This window comes from Melospiza georgiana, chromosome 3, assembly GCF_028018845.1.
Source record: "Melospiza georgiana isolate bMelGeo1 chromosome 3, bMelGeo1.pri, whole genome shotgun sequence".
Classification (NCBI taxonomy): Eukaryota; Metazoa; Chordata; class Aves; order Passeriformes; family Passerellidae; genus Melospiza; species Melospiza georgiana.
In genome coordinates, this window is record NC_080432.1 from 1,675,846 (window position 1) to 1,703,833 (window position 27,988).

Consider the following 27,988-nt stretch of genomic DNA (forward strand, 5'->3'; position numbering starts at 1 on the left):
CTGACCCTGGATCCAAGATTGGGAAAAAAGGTCACTGCCAAACCTCCCTGGGCTGTTAATGCACAGAAAACTGACCCTGGATCCAAGATTGGGAAAATCTCTGATGCCAGAAGTGACCAAGGAAAACCTGGAACAGTTCTAACAGTGCAAAGCTCTGCTTTGGGAGGGAAATGATTTTTTTTTAGGTTTTATTTCCATGTGGATAAACCTGGGAGCCCAGGAAGTGATGGATCCAGGCAGGGCAGACACAAATACCATTCATCACCTCCATGCCCTGACATCCTCTTACACCTGCCCTGCAATTCAATCATCCCAACCTCCTGTGAGCCAGGAGATCCTCCCAGAGATAGAATCACATTTCATCACAATTCATTCATTCACTCTTCCTCTCCCCCTGCAAAACCCACACATTCCTCTCCGCCTGGCAGCTCAATTTTAAAAACTCTCCAACAAAACTTTGGCTTGATTCCTCCTGTTCCAGCTCTGCAACATCCCCCAGGAGTTCCACCCTGAACTGAGACATAATTACACCAAAAGTTGCGCAGAGAGGACACAAATCAGTGGCTTTGGCCCAAAACCTGTTGTTGTATTGTTGTTATATTGTTGTTATTATATTCTTAAAGAGTCCATCCCTTCTCTCGGTGTTCCTTGTTGGCTGTGTGTTCTCCATCACGTCAGGGTCACCACTTGTTGTTGTATTGCTGTTATCTTGTTGTTATTATATTCTTAAAGAGTCCATCCCTTCTCTCGATGTTCCTCGTGGCTGTGTGTTCTCCATCACGTCAGGGTCACCACTTGTTCTTGTATTGTTATCTTGTTGTTATTATATTCTTAAAGAGTCCATCCCTTCTCTCGATGTTCCTTGTTGGCTGTGTGTTCTCCATCACATCGGGGTCACCACTTGTTGTTGTATTGTTATCTTGTTGTTATATTCTTAAAGAGTCCATCCCTTCTCTCGATGTTCCTTGTTGGCTGTGTGTTCTCCATCACATCGGGGTCACCACTTGTTGTTGTATTGTTGTTATCTTGTTGTTATTCTATTCTTAAAGAGTCCATCCCTTCTCTCGATGTTCCTGGTGGCTGCACGTTCTCCATCACGTCGGGGTCACCACTTGTTGTTGTATTGTTATCTTGTTGTTATTATATTCTTAAAGAGTCCATCCCTTCACTCGATGTTCCTGGTGGCTGCACGTTCTCCATCACATCGGGGTCACCACTTGTTGTTGTATTGTTATCTTGTTGTTATTCTATTCTTAAAGAGTCCATCCCTTCTCTCGATGTTCCTTGTTGGCTGTGTGTTCTCCATCACGTCGGGGTCACCACTTGTTGTTGTATTGTTGTTATTATATTCTTAAAGAGTCCATCCCTTCTCTCGATGTTCCTTGTTGGCTGTGTGTTCTCCATCACGTCGGGGTCACCACTTGTTGTTGTATTGTTGTTATCTTGTTGTTATTATATTCTTAAAGAGTCCATCCCTTCTCTCGATGTTCCTTGTTGGCTGTGTGTTCTCCATCACGTCGGGGTCACCACTTGTTGTTGTATTGTTGTTATCTTGTTGTTATTATATTCTTAAAGAGTCCATCCCTTCTCTCGATGTTCCTTGTTGGCTGTGTGTTCTCCATCACGTCGGGGTCACCACTTGTTGTTGTATTGTTATCTTGTTGTTATTATATTCTTAAAGAGTCCATCCCTTCTCTCGATGTTCCTTGTTGGCTGTGTGTTCTCCATCACGTCGGGGTCACCACTTGTTGTTGTATTGTTATCTTGTTGTTATTATATTCTTAAAGAGTCCATCCCTTCTCTCGATGTTCCTTGTTGGCTGTGTGTTCTCCATCACGTCGGGGTCACCACTTGTTGTTGTATTGTTGTTATCTTGTTGTTATTATATTCTTAAAGAGTCCATCCCTTCTCTCGATGTTCCTTGTTGGCTGTGTGTTCTCCATCACGTCGGGGTCACCACTTGTTGTTGTATTATTATCTTGTTGTTATAACAATACACATGTCGCAGACATTTCTCCACAGAAATCCTTTCTTTCAGATTTCTGCGTCTTCTGGAGGCCAGAGGCCTCAGAAGACAAGGTAAACAATTCTTATCAGCTGCTGGGGAATGCAACAGGGGCACCTATTTTGATTGGTGATTGGTGATTGGTTCATGTTCCCATGTTTATAATTAAGGGCCAATCACAAGGAACAAGCTAGGGACTGAGTCCTTGGCCACAACTTTGTTTTAGATTCTTTTCTATCGATTCCTAGCTAGCCTAGCTGCTCTGCAAAACCTCTCTCTATATTCTATCTAGTATAGTCTTAATGTATTATATATAATATCTTAATAAATCAGCCTTCTGATTCAAGAAACAAGATTCACCGTCTATCTCTCACCAGCTGCGACCCACTCAGGCGCAGTAATATACACATATTCAGGCCCCCACGAAAACCCATCCAAAAAAAGGCAAAAAAAGCAGGAAAATGGGTTTGCAACCAGAACAGGCAGAGAGACATGGAAAATCTTGTTGCAAAAGGAAAATGTGAAACTCTTACGCGTGCCTGGCCTGCTCGATGGGGTGCTGGTTGTCCAGGTAGTTGTAGCGGACGGTGTCCGTGGGGTTCCTGTCGGAGGAGCGCCACGGAGGGAGCTCCTTCCTGCCCCTGCTCACAGAAAGTTTCCTCTCTGGCACGTTGCTCTTCACTGGCTGCACGTCGATAACGATGAACTCGTCCTTGGAAGGAGTCTGATTGGAGAGGTGGAAGGAAGAAAATGAGTTTTATCATGAAAATCAGATTGGGATAAATTTAGAGTTGTAATCATTGGGGATTAACTCAGAATTTTGGTCTCTGTGGGCTCCATTGTGGTCAGTGACAGAAAGAGGCACCCAAGCCCTGTAATCCATATTGAGATGAGATGAGAAGAGATGAGATGAGATGAGATGAGATGAGATGAGATGAGATGAGATGAGATGAGATGAGATGAGCTGCTGTTGAGCTGTATCAGCTTCTCTCTATCAACTACAGAGAGCCTGATTTAAAGCCAGACTTTGCTTTAAATTAAAGGGCTGAGCTTTGAATTCAGGGCAGGAGATCCCCAAAAAGATGAGGAGGCCGAGGAGCTGGGAGCCAGAACCCCCAATTTTCCCAGTTGGGATGAACACCCGTGGAGGGGTTGTGATGGCTGGAGAGGCTACCTAGAACAGAGACCAGAGAGAGTTAGAGAAATAAATCAGGAGTTAGAGAAATAAATCAAATATTTATTAAAAAGGCCTTCCAAGGCTACACCTTGGGCAGTGCAAGGGCCTGGCCAAGGCTGCACCCAAGATGGACGATGGGTCACTGTTGGGTTAAGCCCTTTTCTGACCCAGAGATGGGGCAACTGAGAGGCATTTTAAAAACTTTTATTCTATTTTTATTCTCATGTGAAGGGTGAGACAATACAGATGTTATAATTCATGCCATCACAATCAGAAACCAATTATTTTTTAATCAAAATACATTTTAAGTGTTTCTTAAGCTATCAACTTTTAGCACTTAAGGTATTTCAATATTAGCACTTTAAGGTATTTTCAGTATTTACCATACTGTAAATACCTCAAAACCAATAATCTAAAATTACCCTTCATGATTCTTACTACAATTCATCTTTCATAGTTTTATTTCTCTAAAGTATCCAGTCTTATTTGTAATGTTATCTTTTGAAACTGGTTTCTAGCTCCATTTCCCTCTCAACAATGTCTGTCCTGTTCCATGGAATTTCTAAGTCAGCATTTCTTATCTCAAAGTTTGCACACGGATGTGGGAGTCTTCTGTCAGGCTTGGAGAATTCTCTACAAATCCATTTCTCACAGGTTTTCACACTTTTATAGGTTTTGGGCCATTTGAATATTGAGGGTTAATTATTCAATTATAATTATGTAATGAAGTCACATCCTCCCAGTTTGCTACTATCAATTTACACTTTTTGGGGCCAGAATGGATGTGGAGTTTGATTAGAAGTGTGCAATATCACAGGGTGGAAAACGCAGAGTTTGGGGTTTTAGAATATAGAAATATATGTAACCAAGATGGAGGTTTTAGGGTGGTGGCTGATCCTTCTTCTTGTTAATTATTCAATTACATCTTCAGGCAATGAAGTCACATTCTCCCAGTTTATTCTCATCAATTTACACTTTTTGGGGCCTGAAGCTACAACGGTGACTTTGGTTCTTGTGTTGGAAAAGGATTGTTTTGTCTAATTAAGCTGTGAGGAGAACTTGCTCACACTCTGTATTGAGTTAAACACTGGTGGAGCCCTGGATGCTGAAAATTTTAAACTTTCTGTGCTGAAAGTCACACACCAACAAGAGAAGACTTTATTTGACCTGAGGCTGCAGAGAACGCTTCCAAAATTGAATTATAGAAATTGAATTGAATTATAGAATTATATACATTGAACATTATAGGGATTGTGGGCTGAGGAGTGTGAATAGAAGTGTGTAATATCACATGGTGGAAAACTTAAGAATTTGGGGTTTTAGAATATAGAAATATATATATATATATATATATATATATATATAAACAAGATGGAGGTTTTAAGGTGGTGGCTGATCCTTCTTCTCCAGGGGTTTGGGTGGTTCTTTGTAATTGGACAGCAAAGTCCACATTGTGGAATTTGAGTGATTATCAGGTTAAAAGTGAAAATAATTTGGTGTCATTTCTTAATTGGATAATTTAGCCTCAAAAGACCTTGTAGAGAAAGAGAGTCAGCCATTTTGTAGCTTGTTAGCAAAACACTGCAGAGCTCACTGCTTGTGAGGCTGCAACTCAGATAATAAAAAATAAACATTTGAGTCTGAACAGGAAATAAAATCTGGAGCGCTTCAATCCCAAGTCAGAGGCAGAGGAAAGAAATCAAAAAATGGGCACTAAAGCAGCAGTAGGACACTAGAGCAGTAATATCACAGGGTGGAAAACTCAAGAGTTTGGGGTTTTAGAATATAATAATATATATGAACAAGAGGGAGGGTTTAGGGTGGTGGCTGATCCTTCTTCTCCAGGGGTTTGGGTGGTTCTTTGTAATTGGACAGCAAAGTCCACATTGTGGAGTTTGAGTGATTATCAGGTTAAAAGTGAAAATAATTTGGTGTCATTTCTTAATTGGATAGTTTAGCCTCAAAAGACTGTGGAGAACGACAGTCAGCCATTTTGTAGCTTGTTAAACACTGCAGAGCTCACTGCTTGTAAGGCTGCAACACAGAAAATAAAAAAATAAACATTTGAGTCTTAACACGAAATAAAATCTGGAGCGCTTCAATCCCAAGACAGAGGCAGAGGAAAGAAATCAACAATGGGCACTAAATCAGTTCAGAAAGTGGAAATTCTGGGAGCTGGGGCTGAGGGCCGCAGTACCTTGGGCCGGGTGAGGCGCAGCTCCCTCACCATCTGGATATAGTGTTTTTTCCACACCCCCTGCTCGAAGGGCGTGGGGCAGAAGTTGAGGAGCCACCCGAAACGCAGGCACTTCAGCATCCACAGCTGGTCCAGCTCTGACAGGTACTTCCAGTGCCAGCTCACCTGTGAAGGAATTCCCAGCCACTTTGGGGTTTAAAGCATCCCAGGATTTTGGATAGAATTCCCACATAATCTTAAATAAATTGAATTATTTTGTGCTGCTAATGCTCCATTTAAACCTTTGATTAAAGCATTTACACCTTTCAAGGCCTTCATGATGTGGGGTCCTTCCAACTCAAGATATTCTGTGATTCTAAGGAATTTTCTGACCTGTTGTCATGGAGAGTTTGAGTTGTACCCACATGAAATGCTGAAGTTCCTAAAGCAAGGCTTAGCCATCCTGAGGTTATTATATATTCTTAAATAACATGGAATATTACATTAGCACAGTAATAATGTCACTGAAAACTGACTTTTTAATTTAAAACCGCTTTGGGCAGCATCTCACAGCATTTCAGATTTTTGGAGTCTTAATCATTTTGTTCCAAAGTCCATCTGGAATTTTCTGCTTCTCCACATCCAACACTTGACCTTCAGGCATTTTAAAGGATCTGTTTTCCTTACAGGATCAAGTGTTGTTCTTTGCAAAAGCACAAGCCAAAATCTCTCAAAGAATTAAGGGCTCTGCACACAGTGCAAGGTGTTTTAGAGGAATGTGATTTTCAGGAAGTACCAGGCTTTCTTTCTGGGAATAATCAGCCTTGAAAATGCCACTTTTAAAATGCTTTAGCAGAATTTGAAATTACTCATCAATTCCATGAATCTTGGCCAATCTGTCTTAATTTAGGATCTGAGGAACGATCATCAGTAAACATTCATCTAAGCCTTCACCAAAAATCAGTTTTTTCCTGGTTATTTTTTGTTTTTTAACTGCTTTGTCCTGGATTTTTGAAGCCCAGGCGGGTGCTGGCTTTTTCTACCTGTGCACATCGACAGAGGCTCCGTGGATCCAGGAAGGAGAAGATGTACAGGGACAGGACTCGAGGGAGCCTCGTGGTAAAATCCGCGGCCTCGGTGGGGACTCGGGCCTGGAGCTGCTTGGCGCAGAATTTCTGCTGGGACAGGGAGCAGCGTTCCAGCAGGTCCACCAGGATCCTCCTCCTCTGGCCATCTGTCCACTTGTCAAACTGAAGGGGAAAAAATAAGAAGAGGAGTTTCAGGTGCAGACAAACCAGAAATTCAGCCTCTTAAAATAAAATGAGGCGAGGGAAAGCACAGGAGCAGCAGCAGCAGCTTGTGGTGACTCACTCTGAGGGAACAGAGCACCAGGAACAAATGGAGAGGCTACATGAAAGAAACTCTGAAGCCACAGAATGATTTCTAATCCTCAAAGGATCCAGGATGGCCTGGGCCAGGATTAACTCACAGTCCTGGGACTGGCTTCCCTCACAGAAAGAGACTCAGATGGGTTTTTACAGGAGCAGGCCTCAATAATGAATGCATTGATGATTCCTTCTCTGACACTTTCTAATCCTCAAAGGATCCAGGACAGCCTGGCCAGGATTAACTCACACTCCTGGGACCGGCTTCCCTCACAGAAAGAGACTCAGATGGGTTTTTACAGGAGCAGGCCTCAATAATGAATTCATTGCCGATTCCTTCTCTGACACTTTCTAATCCTCAAAGGATCCAGGACGGCCTAGGCCAGGACTAACTCATGCTCCTGGGACTGGCTTCCCTCACAGAAAGAGACTCAGATGGGTTTTTACAGGAGCAGGCCTCAATAATGAATCCATTGCTGATTCCTTCTCCCCTGATACTTTCTAATCCTCAAAGGATCCATGACGGCCTAGGCCAGGATTAACTCGTGCTCCTGGGACCAGCTCTGAGACTTGGCTTCCCTCATGGAAAAGAGGAAACTCAGATGGATTTTTACTCATTTGAGCAGGTCCCACTAATGAACTAATCTCTGGTTCCTTCTCCCCTGACACTTCCTAATCCTGAGGGGATCCAGAACAGCTTAGGCCAGGACTCACTCACGCTCCTGGGACTGGCTTCCCTCATAGAAATGAGGAGACTCAGATGGGTTTTTACTCATATGAGCAGGCACCAATGATTAATGCATTGCTGATTTTTTTCTCCCCTGATGCTTCCTAATCCTCAAAAGATCCAAGACAGCCTAGGCCAGGATTAACTCATTCTCCTGGGACCCACTCTGAGCCTTGGTTTCCCTCCTTGAAAGAGGGAGACTCGGATGGGTTTTTACAGGAGCAGGCCTCAATAATGAATGCATTGATGATTCCTTCTCTGACACTTTCTAATCCTCAAAGGATCCAGAATGACCTAGGCTCCTGTGCTCCAGGACTAACACGTGGGACTGACTTCCCTCATGGAAATGAGGTAAAAACCCCCATCTGAGCAGGCCCCAGTGATGAATTCATTGCCGATTCCTTCTCTGACACTTTCTAATCCTGAAAGGATCCAGCACGGCCTAGGCCAGGACTAACTCATGCTCCTGGGGCCAGCTTCCCTCATGGAAAAGAGGAGACTCAGATGGGTTTTTACTCATTTGAACAGGCCCCAGTGATGAATCCATCGCTGGTTCCTTCTCCCCTGACACTTCCACAGCCCCCAGTGCTGCAATCCCAGAGTGCCTCACAATTTGTGAAGCATTTTTCCCTCACAATTTGTGAAGTATTTTTCCCTCACAATCCTCCCGCACGGGCTATGAGGAGCGGCACAGAGGGAAACCAAACGATGAAAAATCCACAATGGCAGCAGAGTCACCAAGATTTTTCTACAGCTGATGGCAGGTACCTAAAGAGGAGGATTGACTCCTCAGGGATAGAATCCGTGTGGGAGGAATTGAGGGAAGCTTTGCAGAGCTGGACAAACAGGGCGGGAGTGACACAAGGACCTGTCAGCAGCCATCTCCTGGGAGGAGACAACCTCAGCCCCCACAAATTGCCCAAATTGTCCCCACAAATGACTCAAATCGTCCCCACAAATGCCTCCAATGGCTCCAGTGTGGCTCCAAAGCTGCAGCCCCGGTGGCAGCGGGGAGGAACAGCCCTGGGATGGGTGGTGGCCATGGGCAGGAGCAGCAGCAATTCCCAGTGGGAAGGAAGGGAGGGATGGCTGGAGAGGGTTTTCCTGAGGGGAAATGTGGATTTTGCTCCATCCTGTCTTACCAGAGTGTGTGGAGAAGGGACAAGGGGAAATGTGGAATTTTTTTAAAAAATTCTTTTTTTTTTTCCTTATTTTTTAATTTTTTGTTGTTGTTGTTAAGGTCAGTATCAAATGTGTCAGATGGTATTTTCTGTTCAGACTCAGATGTTTATTAGTTCTTATTTATGTTACACTCTCACAAACTGGGAGTTCTACAGCGCTATGCTTTAACAAACTAAAAATGGAGCTGTAGATCTCTCTCTACAAAGCTTTTTATGGATAAACTGTTTAATTAAGCAACGATGCTTAAATTATTTTTACTTTTAACTTAATAGCCAACTCCCTGTGGCCTGCAATGCAGTTTTTTCTGTAATTACACAATACCACCCAAACCCATGAAGAAGGATTTGTTTCCGCCCTAAACCCTCTATTTTGCTTTAAAAATATTACTATATTCTAAAACTTTAAATTATAAGTTTCCCACCATGTGATATACACATTTCTATTCAAACTCCACACCCAGTTTCTAGAATTTAATTTTGGATTTTTCTCCATGGCCTCAGGTCAAATGCACGGTTGTTCTTTTGGGGGTCAGTGCCTGTCAGCACCGAAAATCTAAAATTCTCAATATCCAAAGTTCCAACATTGAAGAGTTTTAAAATCAAAGAGAGAATAAATATAAGAATAAATATAAGATTAAAAAATGGATTAATATAACTGGATTAATATAATATAATGTAATGTAATGTCATATCATGATAGTTCATGTAATAATATATTATAATATAATAAAATATAGCTGATAATAATATAATAATATAATAATATAATAATATAATAATATAATAATATAATAATATAATAATATAATAATATAAATGGATTAACATAATAAAAAAGGGTCAATATAACTATACCTATAAATATAACTATACATATAACTATAACTATGGATATGAATAAAAATGTAAATATAAATATGGATATAGCTAGAAATAGAACTAGAAATTTATTATTTTGAAAAATAAGAAAAAATGCTCTCCCAATGTTTTCTTTTAATCACTCTGGGTAAATAAATAGTTTAATGTCCAGTGTCCCTTCTTTTCCCCGTCAGAATGAAATTAGGAACAGAATTAGAAATTAAGATTTTTTTTTTCCTCTGCTTTCTCCCCACCCCAAATCTCTGCTCAAATAGAGGACTGGCAGAATAATAGTTTAAAATGCACCGTGCTGATGAATTTAATTGAGAAACATTTTCCTTCCTGATCATTTTTGAAGAACTCCTCATTTATTTATTAATTTATTTGCCCTTGGATGAAATTCCAGTGCTGGAGAACAAACTCCAGGGAGCAAATTCTCCTTCTCCTTCTCACCAACTCCTCTGCAAGACCTTCGGGAAGGTCAGGAGGAAGAGAGTGTGGGATTGGATTCCTGACATTCTGGAGAGATGAAAACCCAAATAAAAAATGTGATGCTGTTCTCAGGGCTCCCAGGATGAGGGAAGAGGTGAGAATGTTGACTCCGTGTTTCAGAATGCTTAATTTATTATTTTATAATATATATGATATTAAAACTATACTAAAAGAATAAAAGATTTCATCACAAGCTAGCTAAAAATAAAAAAAATAAATAAAAAATAATCAAAACCCCAAACGTTTGTGGCTGACTGTGATTGGCCATTAATTAAAAACAACGACACAAACCCAATCACACATGCACCTGCTGCATCCCACAGCAACAAATAATTATTGTTTACATTTTGTTCTTGAGGCTCCTCAGCTTCTCAAGAGGAAAAAAATCTTAAAAAAATAGATTTTTCAAGAAATATCATAACTACAAGAAAAAAGCCCCCTGTATTTTCAGACACCGTGAATTTAGGAATATTCCCTTTTTTTAAATCCCTGTTTTTAATATAATTTTGAATTCTAATGATTGGCAGGGTGTTAAGGGAAAACTGAAGGAGGGCCTGGGGATTTGGGATTGAGAAATGTTCCCTGGGAATAAAATCAAAGATGAACTAGAGAAGGTTCTGCCTGTCCCCTCCTCACCCCTGGCCTGAAATCAAAGGTTTGAAACCCCTTGAAATTGAAGATTTTCTCTGCCACACCAAGGGGGAAAATTCTGCTCCCCATCCTTGATCCCACCCCAATCCTGATCGTTAAAACCATCACTGATAACGGATTTGTGCTGATAAATTTCTGTGTGAGCTCCATAAAACCATCCCTGATAATGAATTTGTGCTGATAAATTTCTGTGTGAGCTCCATAAAACCATCCCTGATAAGAAATTTGTGCTGATAAATTTCGGTGTGAGCTCCTTGGAACCATCCCTGATAACGAATTTGTGCTGATAAATTTCTGTGTGAGCTCCTTGGAACCATCCCTGATAACGAATTTGCACTGATAAATTTCTGTGTGAGCTCCATAAAACCATCCCTGATCACCAATTTGTGCTGATAAATTTCTGTGTGAGCTCCTTGGAACCATCCCTGATAACGAATTTGCGCTGATAAAGTTCTGTGTGAGCTCCATAAAACCATCCCTGATAACGAATTTGTGCTGATAAATTTCTGTGTGAGCTCCATAAAACCATCCCTGATAAGGAATTTGCACTGATAAATTTCTGTGTGAGCTCCATAAAACCATCCCTGATAAGGAATTTGCACTGATAAATTTCTGTGTGAGCTCCTTGAAACCATCCCTGATAACGAATTTGTGATGATAAATTTCTGTGTGAGCTCCTTGGAACCATCCCTGATAACGAATTTGCGCTGATAAATTTCTGTGTGAGCTCCATAAAACCATCCCTGATAAGGAATTTGTGCTGATAAATTTCTGTGTGAGCTCCATAAAACCATCCCTGATAACGAATTTGTGCTGATAAATTTCTGTGTGAGCTCCTTGGAACCATCCCTGATAACGAATTTGTGCTGATAAATTTCTGTGTGAGCTCCATAAAACCATCCCTGATAAGGAATTTGCCACACCAAGGGGGAAAATTCTGCTCCCCATCCTTGATCCCACCCCATTCCTGATCCTTAAAACCATCCCTGATAACGGATTTGCACTGATAAATTTCTGTGTGAGCTCCATAAAATCATCCCTGATAAAGAATTTGTGCTGATAAATTTCTGTGTGAGCTCCATAAAACCATCCCTGATAACGAATTTGTGCTGATAAATTTCTGTGTGAGCTCCATAAAACAATCCCTGATAAGGAATTTGCACTGATAAATTTCTGTGTGAGCTCCATAAAATCATCCCTGATAAGGAATTTGTGCTGATAAATTTCTGTGTGAGCTCCATAAAACAATCCCTGATAAGGAATTTGCACTGATAAATTTCTGTGTGAGCTCCATAAAACCATCCCTGATAACGAATTTGCACTGATAAATTTCTGTGTGAGCTCCTTGAAACCATCCCTGATAACGAATTTGCACTGATAAATTTCTGTGTGAGTTCCTTGGAACCATCTCTGATAAGGAATTTGTGCTGATAAATTTCTGTGTGAGCTCCATAAAACCATCCCTGATATCGAATTTGCGCTGATAAATTTCTGTGTGAGCTCCATAAACCATCCCTGATAAGGAATTTGTGCTGATAAATTTCTGTGTGAGCTCCATGGAACCATCCCTGATAACGAATTTGTGCTGATAAATTTCTGTGTGAGCTCCTTAGAACGATCCCTGATATCGAATTTGTGCTGATAAATTTCTGTGTGAGCTCCTTGGAACCATCCCTGATCACGAATTTGTGCTGATAAATTTCTGTGTGAGCTCCCTGGAACCATCCCTGATAACGAATTTGCACTGATAAATTTCTGTGTGAGCTCCTTGGAACCATCCCTGATAAGAAATTTGTGCTGATAAATTTCTGTGTGAGCTCCATAAAACCATCCCTGATAATGAATTTGCACTGAAAAATTTCTGTGTGAGCTCCATAAAACCATCCCTGATAGCAAATTTGCACTGATAAATTTCTGTGTGAGCTCCATAAAATCATCCCTGATCACGAATTTGCACTGAAAAATTTCTGTGTGAGCTCCTTGAAACCATCCCTGATAAGGAATTTGTGCTGATAAATTTCTGTGTGAGCTCCATAAAACCATCCCTGATAAGGAATTGGCACTGATAAATTTCTGTGTGAGCTCCTTAGAACCATCCCTCATCATGAATTTGTTTCATCTCTTTCCCAGCACGGATAAATTTCTGTGTGAGCTCCTTGGAACCATCCCTGACAATGAATTTGTTGTGTCTTTTTCCCAGCACGGATAAATTTCTTAGTGAGCTCCTTGGAACCATCCCTGGTCATCATCCCTTGAAGAATTCACAAAAAGACTGGATGTGGCACTTGCTGCCATGATCTCGTTGGACAGTTAGAACTTCGGCTGGACTTGATGATCTTATGGGTCTCTTCCAGTCTTGGACTTCTGTGATTCTGTGAAATTTCTGAGTGAGCTCTTGGAACCATCCCTGATCATGAATTTGTTTTGTCTCTTTCCCAACTCTGTGTGAGCCCCTTAGAACCATCCCCGATCATGAATTTGTTTGGTCTCTTTCCCAGCACGGATAAATTTCTGAGTGAGCCCCTTAGAACCATCCCTGATCATGAATTTTTTTCGTCTCTTTCCCAGCACGGATAAATTTCTGAGTGAGCTCCTTAGAACCATCCCTGATAGTGAAATTTTTTTCGTCTCTTTCCCAGCACGGATAAATTTCTGTGTGAGCTCCTTGGAACCATCCCTGATAATGAATTTGCTTCATCTCTTTCCCAGCACGGATAAATTCCTGAGTGAGCTCCTTGGAACCATCCCTGGTCATCATCCCTTGAAGAATTCACAAAAAGACTGGATGTGGCACTTGCTGCCATGATCTCGTTGAACAGTTAGAACTTTGGCTGGACTTGATGATCTTATGGGTCTCTTCCAGGCTTGAACTTCTGTGATTCTGTGAAATTTCTGTGTGAGCTCCTTGGAACCATCCCTGATAGTGAATTTTTTTCGTCTCTTTCCCAGCACGGATAAATTTCTGTGTGAGCTCCCTGAAACCAGCCCTGATAACGAATTTGTGCTGATAAATTTCTGTGTGAGCTCCATAAAACCATCCCTGATAAGGAATTTGCACTGATAAATTTCTGTGTGAGCTCCATAAAACCATCCCTGATAATGAATTTGTGCTGATAATTTCTGTGTGAGCTCCATAAAACCATCCCTGATAACGAATTTGCACTGATAAATTTCTGTGTGAGCTCCATAAAACCATCCCTGATAACGAATTTGTGCTGATAAATTTCTGTGAGAGCTCCATGGAACAATCCCTGATAGGGAATTTGCGCTGATAAATTTCTGTGTGAGCTCCATAAACCATCCCTGATCACAAATTTGCACTGATAAATTTGTGTGAGCTCCTTGAAACCATCCCTGATAACGAATTTGCACTGATAAATTTCTGTGTGAGCTCCATAAAACCATCCCTGATAACGAATTTGTGCTGATAAATTTCTGTGTGAGCTCCATAAAATCATCCCTGATAAGGAATTTGCACTGATAAATTTCTGTGTGAGCTCCTTGAAACCATCCCTGATAACGAATTTGCGCTGATAAATTTCTGTGTGAGCTCCTTGGAACCATCCCTGATAACGAATTTGTTGTGTCTCTTTTCCAGCACGGATAAATTTCTGTGTGAGCTCCTTAGAACCATCCCCGATCATGAATTTCTTTTGTCTCTTTCCCAGCATGGATAAATTTCTGTGTGATCTCCTTGGAACCATCCCTGGTCATGAATTTGTTTCGTCTCTTTCCCAGCACGGATAAATTTCTGAGTGAGCTCCTTGGAACCATCCCTGATCATGAATTTGTTGTGTCTCTTTTCCAGCACGGATAAATTTCTGTGTGAGCTCCTTGGAACCATCCCCGATCACGAATTTGTTTCGTCTCTTTCCCAGCACGGATAAATTTCTGTGTGAGCTCCTTGGAACCATCCCTGGTCATCATCCCTTGAAGAATTCACAAAAAGACTGGATGTGGCACTTGCTGCCATGATCTCGTTGAACAGTTAGAACTTCGGCTGGACTTGATGATCTTATGGGTCTCTTCCACTCTTGAAATTCTGTGATTCTGTGAAATTTCTGTGTGAGCTCCTTGGAACCATCCCTGATCATGAATTTGTTTTGTCTCTTTTCCAGCACGGATAAATTTCTGAGTGAGCTCCTTGGAACCATCCCTGATAGTGAAATTTTTTTTGTCTCTTTCCCAGCACGGGTAAATTTCTGTGTGAGCTCCTTGGAACCATCCCTGATAGTGAAATTTGTTTCGTCTCTTTTCCAGCACGGGTAAATTTCTGAGTGAGCTCCTTGGAACCATCCCTGGTCATCATCCCTTGAAGAATTCACAAAAAGACTGGATGTGGCACTTGCTGCCATGATCTCGTTGAACAGTTAGAACTTCGGCTGGACTTGATGATCTTATGGGTCTCTTCCAGCCTTGAAATTCTGTGATTCTGTGAAATTTCTGTGTCAGCTCCTTGGAACCATCCCTGATCATGAATTTGTTTTGTCTCTTTCCCAGCACGGATAAATTTCTGTGTGAGCTCCTTAGAACCATCCCTGATAGTGAAATTTTTTTGTCTCTTTTCCAGCACGGATAAATTTCTGTGTGAGCTCCCTTAGAACCATCCCTGATCATGGATTTGTTTCGTCTCTTTTCCAGCTCTGTGTGAGCTCCTTGGAACCATCCCTGACAATGAATTTTTTCTGTCTCTTTTCCAGCACGGATAAATTTCTGTGTGAGCTCCTTGGAACCATCCCTGATCATGAATTTGTTGTGTCTCTTTCCCAGCTCTGAGTGAGCTCCTTGGAACCATCCCCAATAATGAATTTTTTTGGTCTCTTTTCCAGCACGGATAAATTTCTGTGTGAGCTCCTTACAACCATCCCTGATAGTGAAATTTTTTTGTCTCTTTTCCAGCACGGATAAATTTCTGAGTGAGCCCCTTAGAACCATCCCTGACAATGAATTTGTTGTGTCTCTTTCCCAGCTCTGTGTGAGCTCCCTGGAACCATCCCTGACAATGAATCTTTTCCGTCTCTTTCCCAGCACGGATAAATTTCTGTGTGAGCCCCTTGGAACCATCCCTGACAATGAATTTTTTCCGTCTCTTTCCCAGCACGGCCGAGTCCCCGTCCCACCTTCGGCGCTTCCCTTGGCTCCTGCCCCGGGAGCGGTCGCAGCCGCCCGGCCGGACCGGTCGCACCGGATTCCCCCGCGCCTCCGCTTCCCCTTTCCCCTCTCGGGGCCCTCCCCAGAACAATGTCACCGGCATTGGGTGACATCGGCCCGTGTTGGGTTGCTTTTGTGACAAATGTCTGTGTTTTATTCATGGCTTTTGGCAAATATTCAATTTATTATTACGCGTGCTGTGTTAGACGGCAATGCCGGATTCGTTCTCCTAAGCAGTGGGGTAAATACGGGTTTAGGTTATAACAAAATGTTCAAATAGGAACCGTGCTGTGGAGGACTCACGGCGAGAGAGCAGCCCCAGGACACCCCAATCCTTCAGAGAAAAAGAAAGATTTGGGTGCTCCATTATCAGAAAGGTTTTTGCTCCATTATCAGCAGAAATGAACTTCTGATCCCACCTCGAAGGCGCTGTCAGGATTCAGAGGAAGAAGCTGAGGATGAGCAGACAGAATCCTGTGTTTGAATGGAATTGATGCATCATGGATGAGGTGTGTGAATGTGCAATAGATTATTGTTTTTAAGGGTTAATCCTTTGTTAATGTGCGTCCTTTTTCAGGCCTGAAAAAGTTACCCAGACATCCATAACTCTTAGTCTCATATTGTCCTAATTCCAATTGTCCAATTTATCATTACTCTGATTGCATTCCTATTTTTATAACCATTTCATTTCTATGGAACTTTGAAAATTTTCAGGACAGGTTTGCAATTAACCCATGAGTGCACACAGAAATAACCAGGCTGGATCAGGGAGAGGGCCCTGTGCTGCTGGGAAATACCAAAGCTGTGTTTGCTGTGCATTTGTGATTGTGAGATGGGTGCAAACCGACCCCGGGACAGTTATAAATACAATTTCTAACCATAACTGAGGAAAATAAAGCATAGAAAAAGGCTTTGAACCTGTCCTTTGTTCACAATTAATCTTTATAAAGCTGAAGTTGATTTAGCAGCATTTGAATTAAAGCTTTGAGGATGTTGCTTCTTGGCAGGAACTTCCTGGTTGTAGCTGAACCTCAAAGAGTTTTGAGACACAAGAGAAACAAGAGATTAAATCGGGGAATTATTTGGGTGAGAAAAGACCCCCAAGATCACCAAATCCCACCTGGGACTGATCCCTACCTGTCACCAGCCCAGAGCCACATCCAGCCCTTCCCTGGGGACTCCAAACCTCCCTGAGCAGCCCCAGCACAAGGTGGGATCAGTCCCAGGTGGGATTTGATGGTCTGGGAGGTCATTTCCCATTTCCCACCTAAATAATTCTGTGATTCTGTGATTTAACCTCTTGTTTGTCCTCGTGTCACCTCCTGTGTGGCACTGAGCCCTCCCAGGTGAGGGACACTCCTGCAGGGTGCTGGGGCTGATCTGGGAGGTTTGGAGTCCCCAGGGAAGGGCTGGATGTGGCACTCGGTGCTCTGGGCTGGTGACAGCTGGGGATCGGTCACAGGTGGGATTTGATGGTCATGGAGGTCATTTCCCATTTCCCACCTAAATAATTCTGTGATTCTGTGATTTAACCTCTTGTTTTCCCTGTGTCCCCTCCCAGATCAGCCCCAGCACCCTGCAGGAGTGTCCCTCACCTGGGAGGGCTCAGTGCCACACAGAGAGGGGACACGAGGAAATAACCAGAGGTTAAATCACAGAATCACAGAATTATTTGGATTGGAAAACACCTCCAAGTCCACCAAATCCCAGCTGTGACCGATCCCCAGCTGTCACCAGCCCAGAGCCACATCCAGCCCTTCCCTGGGGACTCCAAACCTCCCTGAGCAGCCCCAGCACAAGGTGGGGATCAGTCCCAGGTGGGGTTTGATGGTCTGGGAGGTCATTTCCCATTTCCCACCCAAATAATTCTGTGATTCTGTGATTTAACCTCTGGTTATTCCTCGTTTCCCCTCCTGTGTGGCACTGAGCCCTCCCAGGTGAGGGACACTCCTGCAGGGTGCTGGGGCTGCTCGGGGAGGTGACACAGGGACAAACAAGAGGTTAAAACACAGAATTATTTGGGTTCTTTTGAATTCCGTTTGAAATTTTGAATTCCATTTGGAATTTCGAATTCCATTTGAAATTTTTAATTCTGTTTGAAATTTTGAATTCTGTTTGGAATTTCGAGATCCATTTGAAATTTCAAATTCGATTTGAAGTTTTGAATTCCATTTGAGATTTCGAAATCCATTTAAAATTTTTATTTCCGTTTGACGTTTTGAATTCCTTTTGGAATTTTGAATTCCATTTGAAATTTTGAATTCCATTTGAAAATTTTGATTTCCATTTGAAATTTTGAATTCCATTTGAATTTTTGAATTCTGTTTGAAATTTCAAATTCCCTTTGAAATTTGGAAATCCATTCGACGTCTTGATTCCCATTTGAAATTTCAAATTCCGTTTGAGATTTTGAATTCTGTTTGAAATTTTTATTTCCATTTGAAGTTTTGAATTCCATTTGAAGTTTGAAATTCTGTTTGAGATTTTGAAATTCTGTTTGAGATTTTGAATTCAGTTTGAAATTTCAAATTCCCTTTGAAATTTTGAAATCCATTTGACGTCTTGATTCCCATTTGAAATTTCGAATTCCGTTTGAAATTTTGATTTCCATTTGAGATTTTGAATTCCGTTTGAGATTTTTATTTCCACTTCAAGTTTTGAATTCCATTTGAAATTTCGAGTTCCATTTGAAATTTCCCAATTTCTCTTGGAGAAGGTGACGGAAAATCCACCGGGCGCTTCCTGAGTTTTCTCCTTTCATTCCCGGAATATTCAGCGCTCGCGAGAGCGACTGCCGGAAGGTTTTTCCCAGATTTTGGCATTTTTAGCCATCCAGCAATCCCCCAGAGATGAATTTTATGTTTTCCACTTGCTGCCTGTCCCGTTAAAAGCTGATTTTTGAACAACAACCCCTCAATTATTTCATTTCCCCTAAAATTCCTTATTATCGAAACACGACAAATTATTGACAGATTATTTCCTGCAAAGACAAGGACATTTCTATTTCCTACAAATAATCCGAAAAATCAAAATATTTGCCTGTAAAGAGCATCAGAGAGGCAAAAAATCATTGAATGAGTGAATTATTGAGCACAAAGAACGATCAGCTCCAACCCGAACCAATCCCTGTGTAGATAAAATTTCATTTTTCGCTGATTTTTGCTCCAAAAGGCCACGGAAGCATCTGAGCATCCAGAATCTCCTTCGAAGACCTCACAGACATTTCCTGGCATTTTTAAATCTGATTTCATCTCATTTAATCTATTTAATTTAATAAAGGATGGAATTTGATTTCCCAACGTTTTGATTCCCATTTGAAATTTTGATTTCCATTTGAAATTTCGAATTCCGTTTGAGATTTTTATTTCCACTTGAAGTTTTGAGTTCCATTTGAAATTTCGATTCCATTTGAGATTTCAAATTCCGTTTGAAATTTTTATTTCCATTTGAAGTTTGAAATTCTCTTTGAGATTTTGAATTCAGTTTGAGATTTTGAATTCAGTTTGAAATTTCAAATTCCCTTTGAAATTTTGAAATCCATTTGACGTTTTGATTCCCGTTTGAAATTTCGAATTCCGTTTGAAATTTCGATTTCCATTTGAGATTTCGAATTCCGTTTGAAATTTTTATTTCCACTTGAAGTTTTGAATTCCATTTGAAGTTTGAAATTCTGTTTGAGATTTTGAATTCAGTTTGAAATTTCAAATTCCATCTGAGATTTCAAATTCCCTTTGAAATTTTGAAATCCATTCGACGTTTTGATTCCCATTTGAAATTTTGATTTCCATTTGAAATTTCGAATTCTGTTTGAAATTTTTTATTTCCACTTGAAGTTTTGAATTCCATTTGAAGTTTCAAATTCTGTTTGAGATTTTGATTTCAGTTTGAAATTTCAAATTCCATTTGAGATTTCAAATTCCCTTTGAAATTTGGAAATCCATTCGACGTCTTGATTCCCATTTGAAATTTCGAATTCCGTTTGAAATTTTGATTTCCATTTGAGATTTCGAATTCCGTTTGAAATTTTTATTTCCATTTGAAGTTTTGAATTCCATTTGAAGTTTGAAATTCTGTTTGAGATTTTGAATTCAGTTTGAGATTTTGAATTCAGTTTGAAATTTCAAATTCCCTTTGAAATTTTGAAATCCATTTGACGTTTTGATTCCCATTTGAAATTTTGAGTTCCGTTTGAAGTTTTGATTTCCATTTGAAAGTTTGAATTCTGTTTGAAATTTTTATTTCCATTTGAAGTTTTGAATTCCATTTGAAGTTTGAAATTCTGTTTGAGATTTTGAATTCCATCTGAGATTTCAAATTCCCTTTGAAATTTTGAAATCCATTCGACATCTTGATTCCCATTTGAAATTTTGATTTCCATTTGAAATTTCGAATTCCGTTTGAAATTTTTATTTCCACTTCAAGTTTTGAATTCCATTTGAAATTTCGAGTTCCATTTGAAATTTCCCAATTTCTCTTGGAGAAGGTGACGGAAAATCCACCGGGCGCTTCCTGAGGTTTCTCCTTTCATTCCCGGAATATTCAGCGCTCGCGAGAGCGACTGCCGGGAGGCTTTTCCCAGATTTTGGCATTTTTAGCCATCCAGCAATCCCAAGAGATGAATTTTATGTTTTCCACTTGCTGCCTGTCCCGTTAAAAGCTGATTTTTGAACAACAACCCCTCAATCATTTCATTTCCCCTAAAATTCCTTATTAGCGAAACACAAATTATTGACAGATTATTTCCTGCAAAGACAAGGACATTTCTATTTCCTACAAATAATCCGAAAAATCAAAATATTTGCCTGCAAAGAGCATCAGAGAGGCAAAAAATCATTGAATGAGTGAATTATTGAGCACAAAGAACGATCAGCTCCAACCCGAACCAATCCCTGTGTCGATAAAATTTCATTTTTCGCTGATTTTTGCTCCAAAAGGCCACGGAAGCATCTGAGCATCCAGAATCTCCTTCGAAGACCTCACAGACATTTCCTGGCGTTTTTTAATCTCATTTCATCTCATTTAATCTATTTAATTTAATAAAGGATGGAATTTGATTTCCCAACTTCAGAACTTGCAGAATGTGGGAAATGAGGGAATTTTTTTGGGCGCCTTGCTCAGGGAAGGCGAATCCCTTTTCCCACAGAGGAAATTTTAAATTCCCATGAGATAAAATCCTGCTCGCTTCCAAAATCTGCCTGTGGAAAATATTTATTTAAAGGGAAAATTGGAAAATTTACCCATTTTCCAAGCAGGGCTCTTCTTTCTTCAAATACCTGTAAAACACAGAAAACAGGGAAAAAATGAAAATTGAGTTTTTAGAGCGGGGTCAGGGCGTGCCGAGAGAAATTCAGCGGGAAAAAGAAAATAAAATATCAGTGGAATGGCCATATTTTAGATGGATTTATTCTATGAATTTATTGATTTGGATATTTCCATATTTTATGTGGATTTTTTCCATAAATCCATTTTTATTGATTTGGATAATTCCATATTTCATACGGATTTATTCTATCAATCCATTTTTATTGATTTGGATGTTTCCATATTTTAGGTGGATTTTTTCCATAAATCCATTTTTATTGATTTGGACGTTTCCACATTTTAGATTGATTTATTCTATAAATGTATTGATTTGGATTATAAATTTATTCTATAAATTTATTGATCTGGATTATAAATCTATTCTATAAATTTATTGATTTGGATATTTCCATATTTGAGATGGATTTATTCTATAAATGTATTGATCTGGATTATAAATCTATTCTATAAATGTATTGATCTGGACGTTTCCACATTCTCCGTGTCCTCTCCTGGATCCGCTCTCCATCCCTGGGCTGTCCCAGGCCCGGACGGTCCCGGGGCCGTTTGGGACCGTGGGAGCTCTGAGCTCCTTCCCAATCAAACATCCGGGACTGGGAGCTTGGGAGGCCACGGCCTCAGCCTCGGCCTCTCTGGGGACCTCAGGGCTCCCAACCTCCCACCAGGAGCTCCTGCCCAAGATCCCACCCAAACCTCGCTTGTCCCAGCGGGAGCCGTTCCCGGTGTGCTGTCCCTCCATCCCCGTCCCCGGGCCCTCCCCAGCTCTCCTGGAGCCCCTGCAGGGCCTGGAAGGGCTCTGAGCTCTCCTGGAGCCTTCCCCGATCCAGGTGAGCACCCAGAGCTCCTGGAAGGGCTCTGAGGGTCCAGGTGAGCACCCAAAGCTCCTGGAAGGGCTCTGAGGGTCATCATCTTCTCCAGGTGAACATTCCCGGCTCCTGGAAGGGTTCTGAGGTTCTTTCTTCTCTCCAGATGAACATTCCCAGCTCCTGGAAGGGCTCTGAGGGTCCAGGTGAGCACCCAAAGCTCCTGGAATGGTTCTGAGGGTCCAGGTGAGCACCCAGAGCTCCTGGAATGGTTCTGAGGGTCATCATCTTCTCCAGATGAACATTCCCAGCTCCTGGAAGGGCTCTGAGGGTCCAGGTGAAAATCCAAAGCTCCTGGAAGGATTCTGAGGGTCTTTCTTTTCTCCAGGTGAACATTCCCAGCTCCTGGAAGGGCTCTGAGGGTTCTTCTCTTCTCCAGGTGAGCATTTCCATCTCCTGGAAGGGCTCTGAGGTTCTTTCTTCTCTCCAGGTGAACATTCCCATCTCCTGGAAGGGCTCTGAGCTCTCCTGGATCCCTCCCTTCTCCAGGTGAGCATTTCCAGCTCCTGGAAGGGCTCTGAGGCCTCACTGGATCCTTTTCCTCTCCAGGTGAAAACTCAAAGCTCCTGGAAGGGCTCTGAGGATCCTTCTCCTCTCCAGGTGAACATTTCCATCTCCTGGAAGGGCTCTGAGGATCCTTCTCTCCAGGTGAACATTCCCAGCTCCTGGAATGGCTCTGAGGGTCCTTCCCTTCTCCAGGTGAACATTTCCATATCCTGGAAGGGGCTCTGAGCTCTCCCTGGATCCTTTTCCTCTCCAGGTGAAAACTCAAAGCTCCTGGAAGGGCTCTGAGGATTCTTCTCTTCTCCAGATGAACATTCCCAGCTCCTGGAAGAGCTCTGAGGGTCCAGGTGAAAATCCAAAGCTCCTGGAAGGGCTCTGAGGGTCTTTCTTCTCTCCAGGTGAACATTCCCAGCTCCTGGAATGGCTCTGAGGATCCTTCTCTTCTCCAGGTGAACATTCCTGGCTCCTGGAAGGGCTCTGAGGGTCCAGGTGAACATTCCCATCTCCTGGAAGGGCTCTGAGGGTCATCATCTTCTCCAGGTGAACACCAAAGCTCCTGGAAGGGCTCTGAGGATCCTTCTCCTCTCCAGGTGAACATTCCCGGCTCCTGGAAGGGCTCTGAGGGTCACCATCTTCTCCACTTGAACATTCCCAGCTCCTGGAATGGCTCTGAGGGTCCTTCTCTTCTTCAAGTGAACATTTCCATCTCCTGGAAGGGGCTCTGAGCTCTCCCTGGATCCTTCTCTTCTCCAGGTGAAAACTCAAAGCTCCTGGAAGGGCTCTGAGGGTCCAGGTGAGCACCCAGAGCTCCTGGAAGGGCTCTGAATGTCCTTCTCTTCTCCAGGTGAACATTCCCAGCTCCTGGAAGGGCTCTGAGGGTCCAGGTGAAAATCCAAAGCTCCTGGAAGGATTCTGAGGGTCCTTCTCTTCTTCAAGTGAACATTTTCAGCTCCTGGAAGGGCTCTGAGCTCTCCCTGGATCCTTCTCCTCTCCAGGTGAACATTTCCAGTTCCTGGAAGGGCTCTGAGCTCTCCCTGGATCCCTCCCTTCTCCAGGTGAACATTTCCATCTCCTGGAAGGGCTCTGAAGATCTTTCTCCTCTCCAGGTGAACATTTCCATCTCCTGGAAGGGCTCTGAGCTCTCCCTGGATCCCTCCCTTCTCCAGGTGAGCATTTCCAGCTCCTGGAAGGGCTCTGAGGGTCCAGGTGAAAATCCAAAGCTCCTGGAAGAGTTCTGAGTCTCCTTTTCTCCAGGTGAGCATTTCCATCTCCTGAAAGGGGCTCTGTGTGTCCTTCTCTCCAGGTGAACATTTCCATCTCCTGGAAGGGCTCTGAGGTTCTTTCTTCTCTCCAGGTGAACATTTCCAGCCCCTGGAAGGTCTCTGAGCTCTCCCTGGATCCCTCCCTTCTCCAGGTGAACATTCCCATCTCCTGGAAGAGCTCTGAGCTCTCCCTGGATCCCTCCCTTCTCCAGGTGAGCATTTCCATCTCCTGGAAGGGCTCTGAGCTCTCCCTGGATCCCTCCCTTCTCCAGGTGAACATTTCCAGCTCCTGGAAGGGCTCTGAGCTCTCCCTGGATCCCTCCCTTCTCCAGGTGAACATTTCCAGCTCCTGGAAGGGCTCTGAGCTCTCCCTGGATCCCTCCCTTCTCCAGGTGAACATTTCCAGCTCCTGGAAGGGCTCTGAAGTTCTTTCTTCTCTCCAGGTGAACATTTTCAGCTCCTGGAAGGGCTCTGAGCTCTCCCTGGATCCCTCCCTTCTCCAGGCGATCCCCCCAACTCTCCCAGCCTGGCTCCAGGGCCGTTCCTCTCTCCAGGCCCCGCAGGGACCGGAGCTGCCCCAAAAGCCGAACCTCCCACCTGGTTCATTCCCAAATCCCATTAACCCCGAGCGCCCGAAACCCTGCGGGATCCGATCCCACTCCTCAAACCCTTCGGGGGGGGGCTTGTTGTAATGTGCTGTTAAGTTTCTTGTATTGCTCCCCCATTTTATGGATTGTTTCCCCCCTTTCCAATGTAAGATGGTTCTGCCCTCCCCAGTTTTCCCGCCATAGCCCTCCTGACGGTGTTGTTGCTATGGTTACCCCCGGGTTTGTCAGTCAGTTAAGTTCTGTCATTTCTCCTCCCTTATTTCTCCTTATAAGTGAACTTTTTCTCCTCCCCGGGCCCAGTCAATCACCCCCCACTCCTCCTGACTTTCCAGAATCTTTCCAGAATCACTCCTCCTAACTTTCCAGAATCTTCTCCTCTCCGGGGGTTGTGGTTGGCTGTGGTCCCGGGGCCCCTCCTTTACTTTGTATTTATTGGATATTTCTGTATGCCCATTATGTTAAGTTCCTCCCTATGCCTTTCCCTATTGGTCTGCTGTGAATCCCTCCCTTATCCACCCCCTGTCTTTAAATCCCTACTTATCCCGCCCCTCGGGGCCACTTTGCTGGTTGGCTGTTCCTCGGTTGGTGCCCCTGTGTCATCGAATAAACCGACCTTGGCCCCCAGCAAGGTGTGCGGCTCCTTCTGCTCGTCCTTCGGCAGTGAGTGCAGTCCGCGATCCAGCCCAGCCTGAGGCCAGGACGCCAAAGGGGGTTGGCACTTTGTGCAGTTGGGGTGTCGGCCACCTCAGCTGGCCGGACTTGGCCTCAGTGGCCACACACACCCCGCTGCAGGGGCTGGCAGGAGCAGCCCGCGTTCCTCGGCCGCTTTGCAGCCACGGCTCCCGGCGGGGAGGATCGGGATCAAAATGCAGAGCAGGATTTCTGATTTCTGATTTCTGATTTCTGCTCCTGACCTTTCTCTGTGGGCAGCCGAACCCCAAAGCCCCAACACGCGGCTCCCACCTCCACAGCCCGGCCTTCAGCCTTCGCGATGGTGACCCGGGAAGGGAGGGAAGGCTGGGAGGGAGGATCGGGATCAAAATCCAGAGGAGCATTTCTGATTTCTGCTTTCTGATCCCGATCTTTCTCCGTGGGCAGCCGAACCCCAGAGCCCCAACACGCGGCTCCCACCACCACAGCCCCGCCTTCAGCCTTTGCGACGGTGGCCCGGGAAGGGAGGGGATGCTGGGAGGGAGGATTGGGATCAAAATGCAGAGCAGGATTTCTGATTTCTGATTTCTGCTCCTGACCTTTCTCCGTGGGCAGCCGAACCCCAGAGCCCCAACACGCGGCTCCCCAGCACCACAGCCCCGCCTTCAGCCTTTGCGATGGTGGCCCGGGAAGGGAGGGGAGGCTGGGGGGGAGGATCGGGATCAAAATGCAGAGCAGGATTTCTGATTTCTGATTTCTGATTTCTGCTCCTGACCTTTCTCTGTGGGGAGCCGAGCCCCGAAGCCCCAACACGCGGCTCCCCAGCACCACAGCCCCGCCTTCAGCCTTTGCCATGGTGGCCCGGGAAGGGAGGGGAGGCTGGAGGGGATTTTTCCAGCGCACAGATCAAAGAGGAGGAGGAGGAGGAGGAGGAGGAAAAGAGCCGGGCTTATCAAACAGCGATGGAACGGGAAAAGGCGCTGCTGGATCGTGCAGAACTCTCGCTCTGAGCTGGTTCCTGCAGGGAGGGACATTGTCAGGGCCGATGGTGACAGCCCCAGCTCTGTCTCTCGCAGCAGGAGAATTTCTGGTGAGGGCTGCAAAGTGACATTTCTTTTATTTGAGCCTTGACCGTCATTATTCGCTTTATTCGCGTTGGAAAAACACCCAAAAAACCCCAACAAGCTGAATTTGAAAAAAAAGATTTGCCCCAAGGAAGCGATGAATGGTCAGAGATGTGAGATTGGGGTTAGAGGATTCCGGGCAGCAGGAGGAGGAGGAGGAGAAGGAGGAGGAGGAGGAGGAAGAAGAAGAACAAGAAGAAGAAGAAGAAGAAGAAGCAGCTGTTTGTGGTTTTTGATCAAAGACCGACAGCGGATTTGTTTGCGGCTTTCTTGGAGACGCATCTGAGCTGAGGCTCTCCCAAAGTTCTGCCTCTCCAGGCCCTTGGGACCATTAATCAGCAACAGAATGGCCCAAATTGGGTGTGGTAATCAAGCCCATGTCCTCTGCTCCATGGCCTTGGAGCTATGGAGTGCTCCAGTGATGAGATTTCTGAATTTTGGGATTTTTGGGACTTGCCTGGTCATTCATGGCCCAGTGGCTCAGGGGGGTTCAGGAGCTGAGGCGCAGCCTGGAGCCATCGCGGGGTTTGGGAGCTGGGCTGGGTGACCTCGATGGGTCAGGAATTCTGGATTTCCCTGATTTATTCCCTGAATGATTCCCTGAATTATTCCCTGTGTTATTCCCTAAATTATTCCCTGAATTTCAGGATTTTGGGGACTTGCCTGGTCGTTCATGAGCCGATGGTTCAGAGTGGAGAATTTTGAGACAATTCCAAACCAATCCTCAGGGAATCAATCCTGGATTTGGCTTTTCCTTGAGGGGTGGTGCTGGATGACCTCGGTGGGCTCAGGAATTCTGGATTTCCCTGAATTATTCTCTAAATTATTCCCTGAATTATTCCTGAATTTCAGGATTTGGGAACTTGCCTGGTCGTTCATAAGTTGCTGGTTCAGGGGGCAGAATTTTGAGACTGTTCCAAACCAATCTTTGGGGAATCGATCCTGGATTTGGCTTTTTCTTGAGGGGTGGTGCTGGATGACGTCGGTGGACTCAGGAATTCTGAATTTCCCTGAATTTTTCCCTGAATTTCAGGATTTGGGAATTTGCCTGGTCGTTCATGGCCTGGTGGCTCAGGGGGGTCCAGGAGCTGAGGGGGAGCTCGGAGCCATCGCGGGGTTTGGGAGCTGGGCTGGGTGACCTCGGTGGGTCAGGAATTCTGAATTATTCCCTGAATTATTCCCTGAATTATTCCCTGAATTATTCCCTGAATGATTCCCTGAATTATTCCCTGAATTTCAGGATTTTGGGAATTTACCTGGTCGTTTATGAATCGATGGCTGAGGGGGGAGAATTTTGAGACTATTCCAAACCAATCTTTGGGGAATCAATCCTGGATTTGGCTTTTCCTTGAGGGGTGGTGCTGGATGACCTCGGTGGGCTCAGGAATTCTGAATTTCCTGGAATTATTCCCTGAATTATTCCCTGAATTTTGGGGATTTGGGGATTTTGGGACTTGCCTGGTCGTTGCTGAGCCGATGGTTGAGGGGGCTCCAGGAGCTGAGGGGGAGCCTGGAGCCATCGTGGGGTTTGGGAGCCGTGCTGGGTGACCTCAATGAGCCCAGGAATTCTGGATTTCCCTGAATTATTCCCTGAATTTTGGGGATTTTGGGGATTTTGGGACTTGCCTGGTCGTTGATGAGCCGATGGTTGAGGGGGGTCCAGGAGCTGAGGCGCAGCCTGGAGCCATCGCGGGGTTTGGGAGCTGCAAACGCCATGGGCACAGCGGGGGCTCCTTCGCTGGGGCTGCCAATGGAAAAACGGGGGAAAAGGGAATTTTAGTGAGGGAGCCACTGGAACAAAGGTCAGCGTGCCATGGATTCGTTTTTATGGGAAAAATGGAGTTTTAACAA

The 27,988-nt window shown here is 43.8% G+C and overlaps 1 protein-coding gene across 1 annotated transcript in view; it reads right to left on the reverse strand.

Annotated features, from left to right (window-relative positions):
- The window catches only part of FBXO16 (F-box protein 16), a 53,350-nt gene that overhangs the window by 18,779 nt on the left and 6,583 nt on the right, over positions 1-27,988 (reverse strand). Inside the window, exons 2-6 of the mRNA XM_058020539.1 lie at positions 27,764-27,881; positions 21,041-21,076; positions 6,402-6,608; positions 5,380-5,544; positions 2,539-2,729 (exon numbers count right to left, since the gene is read on the reverse strand). Coding sequence (XP_057876522.1) covers positions 2,539-2,729; positions 5,380-5,544; positions 6,402-6,608; positions 21,041-21,076; positions 27,764-27,853 — 689 coding nt within the window. The 5' untranslated portion in view covers positions 27,854-27,881. The remainder of the gene's footprint in view (positions 1-2,538; positions 2,730-5,379; positions 5,545-6,401; positions 6,609-21,040; positions 21,077-27,763; positions 27,882-27,988) is intronic.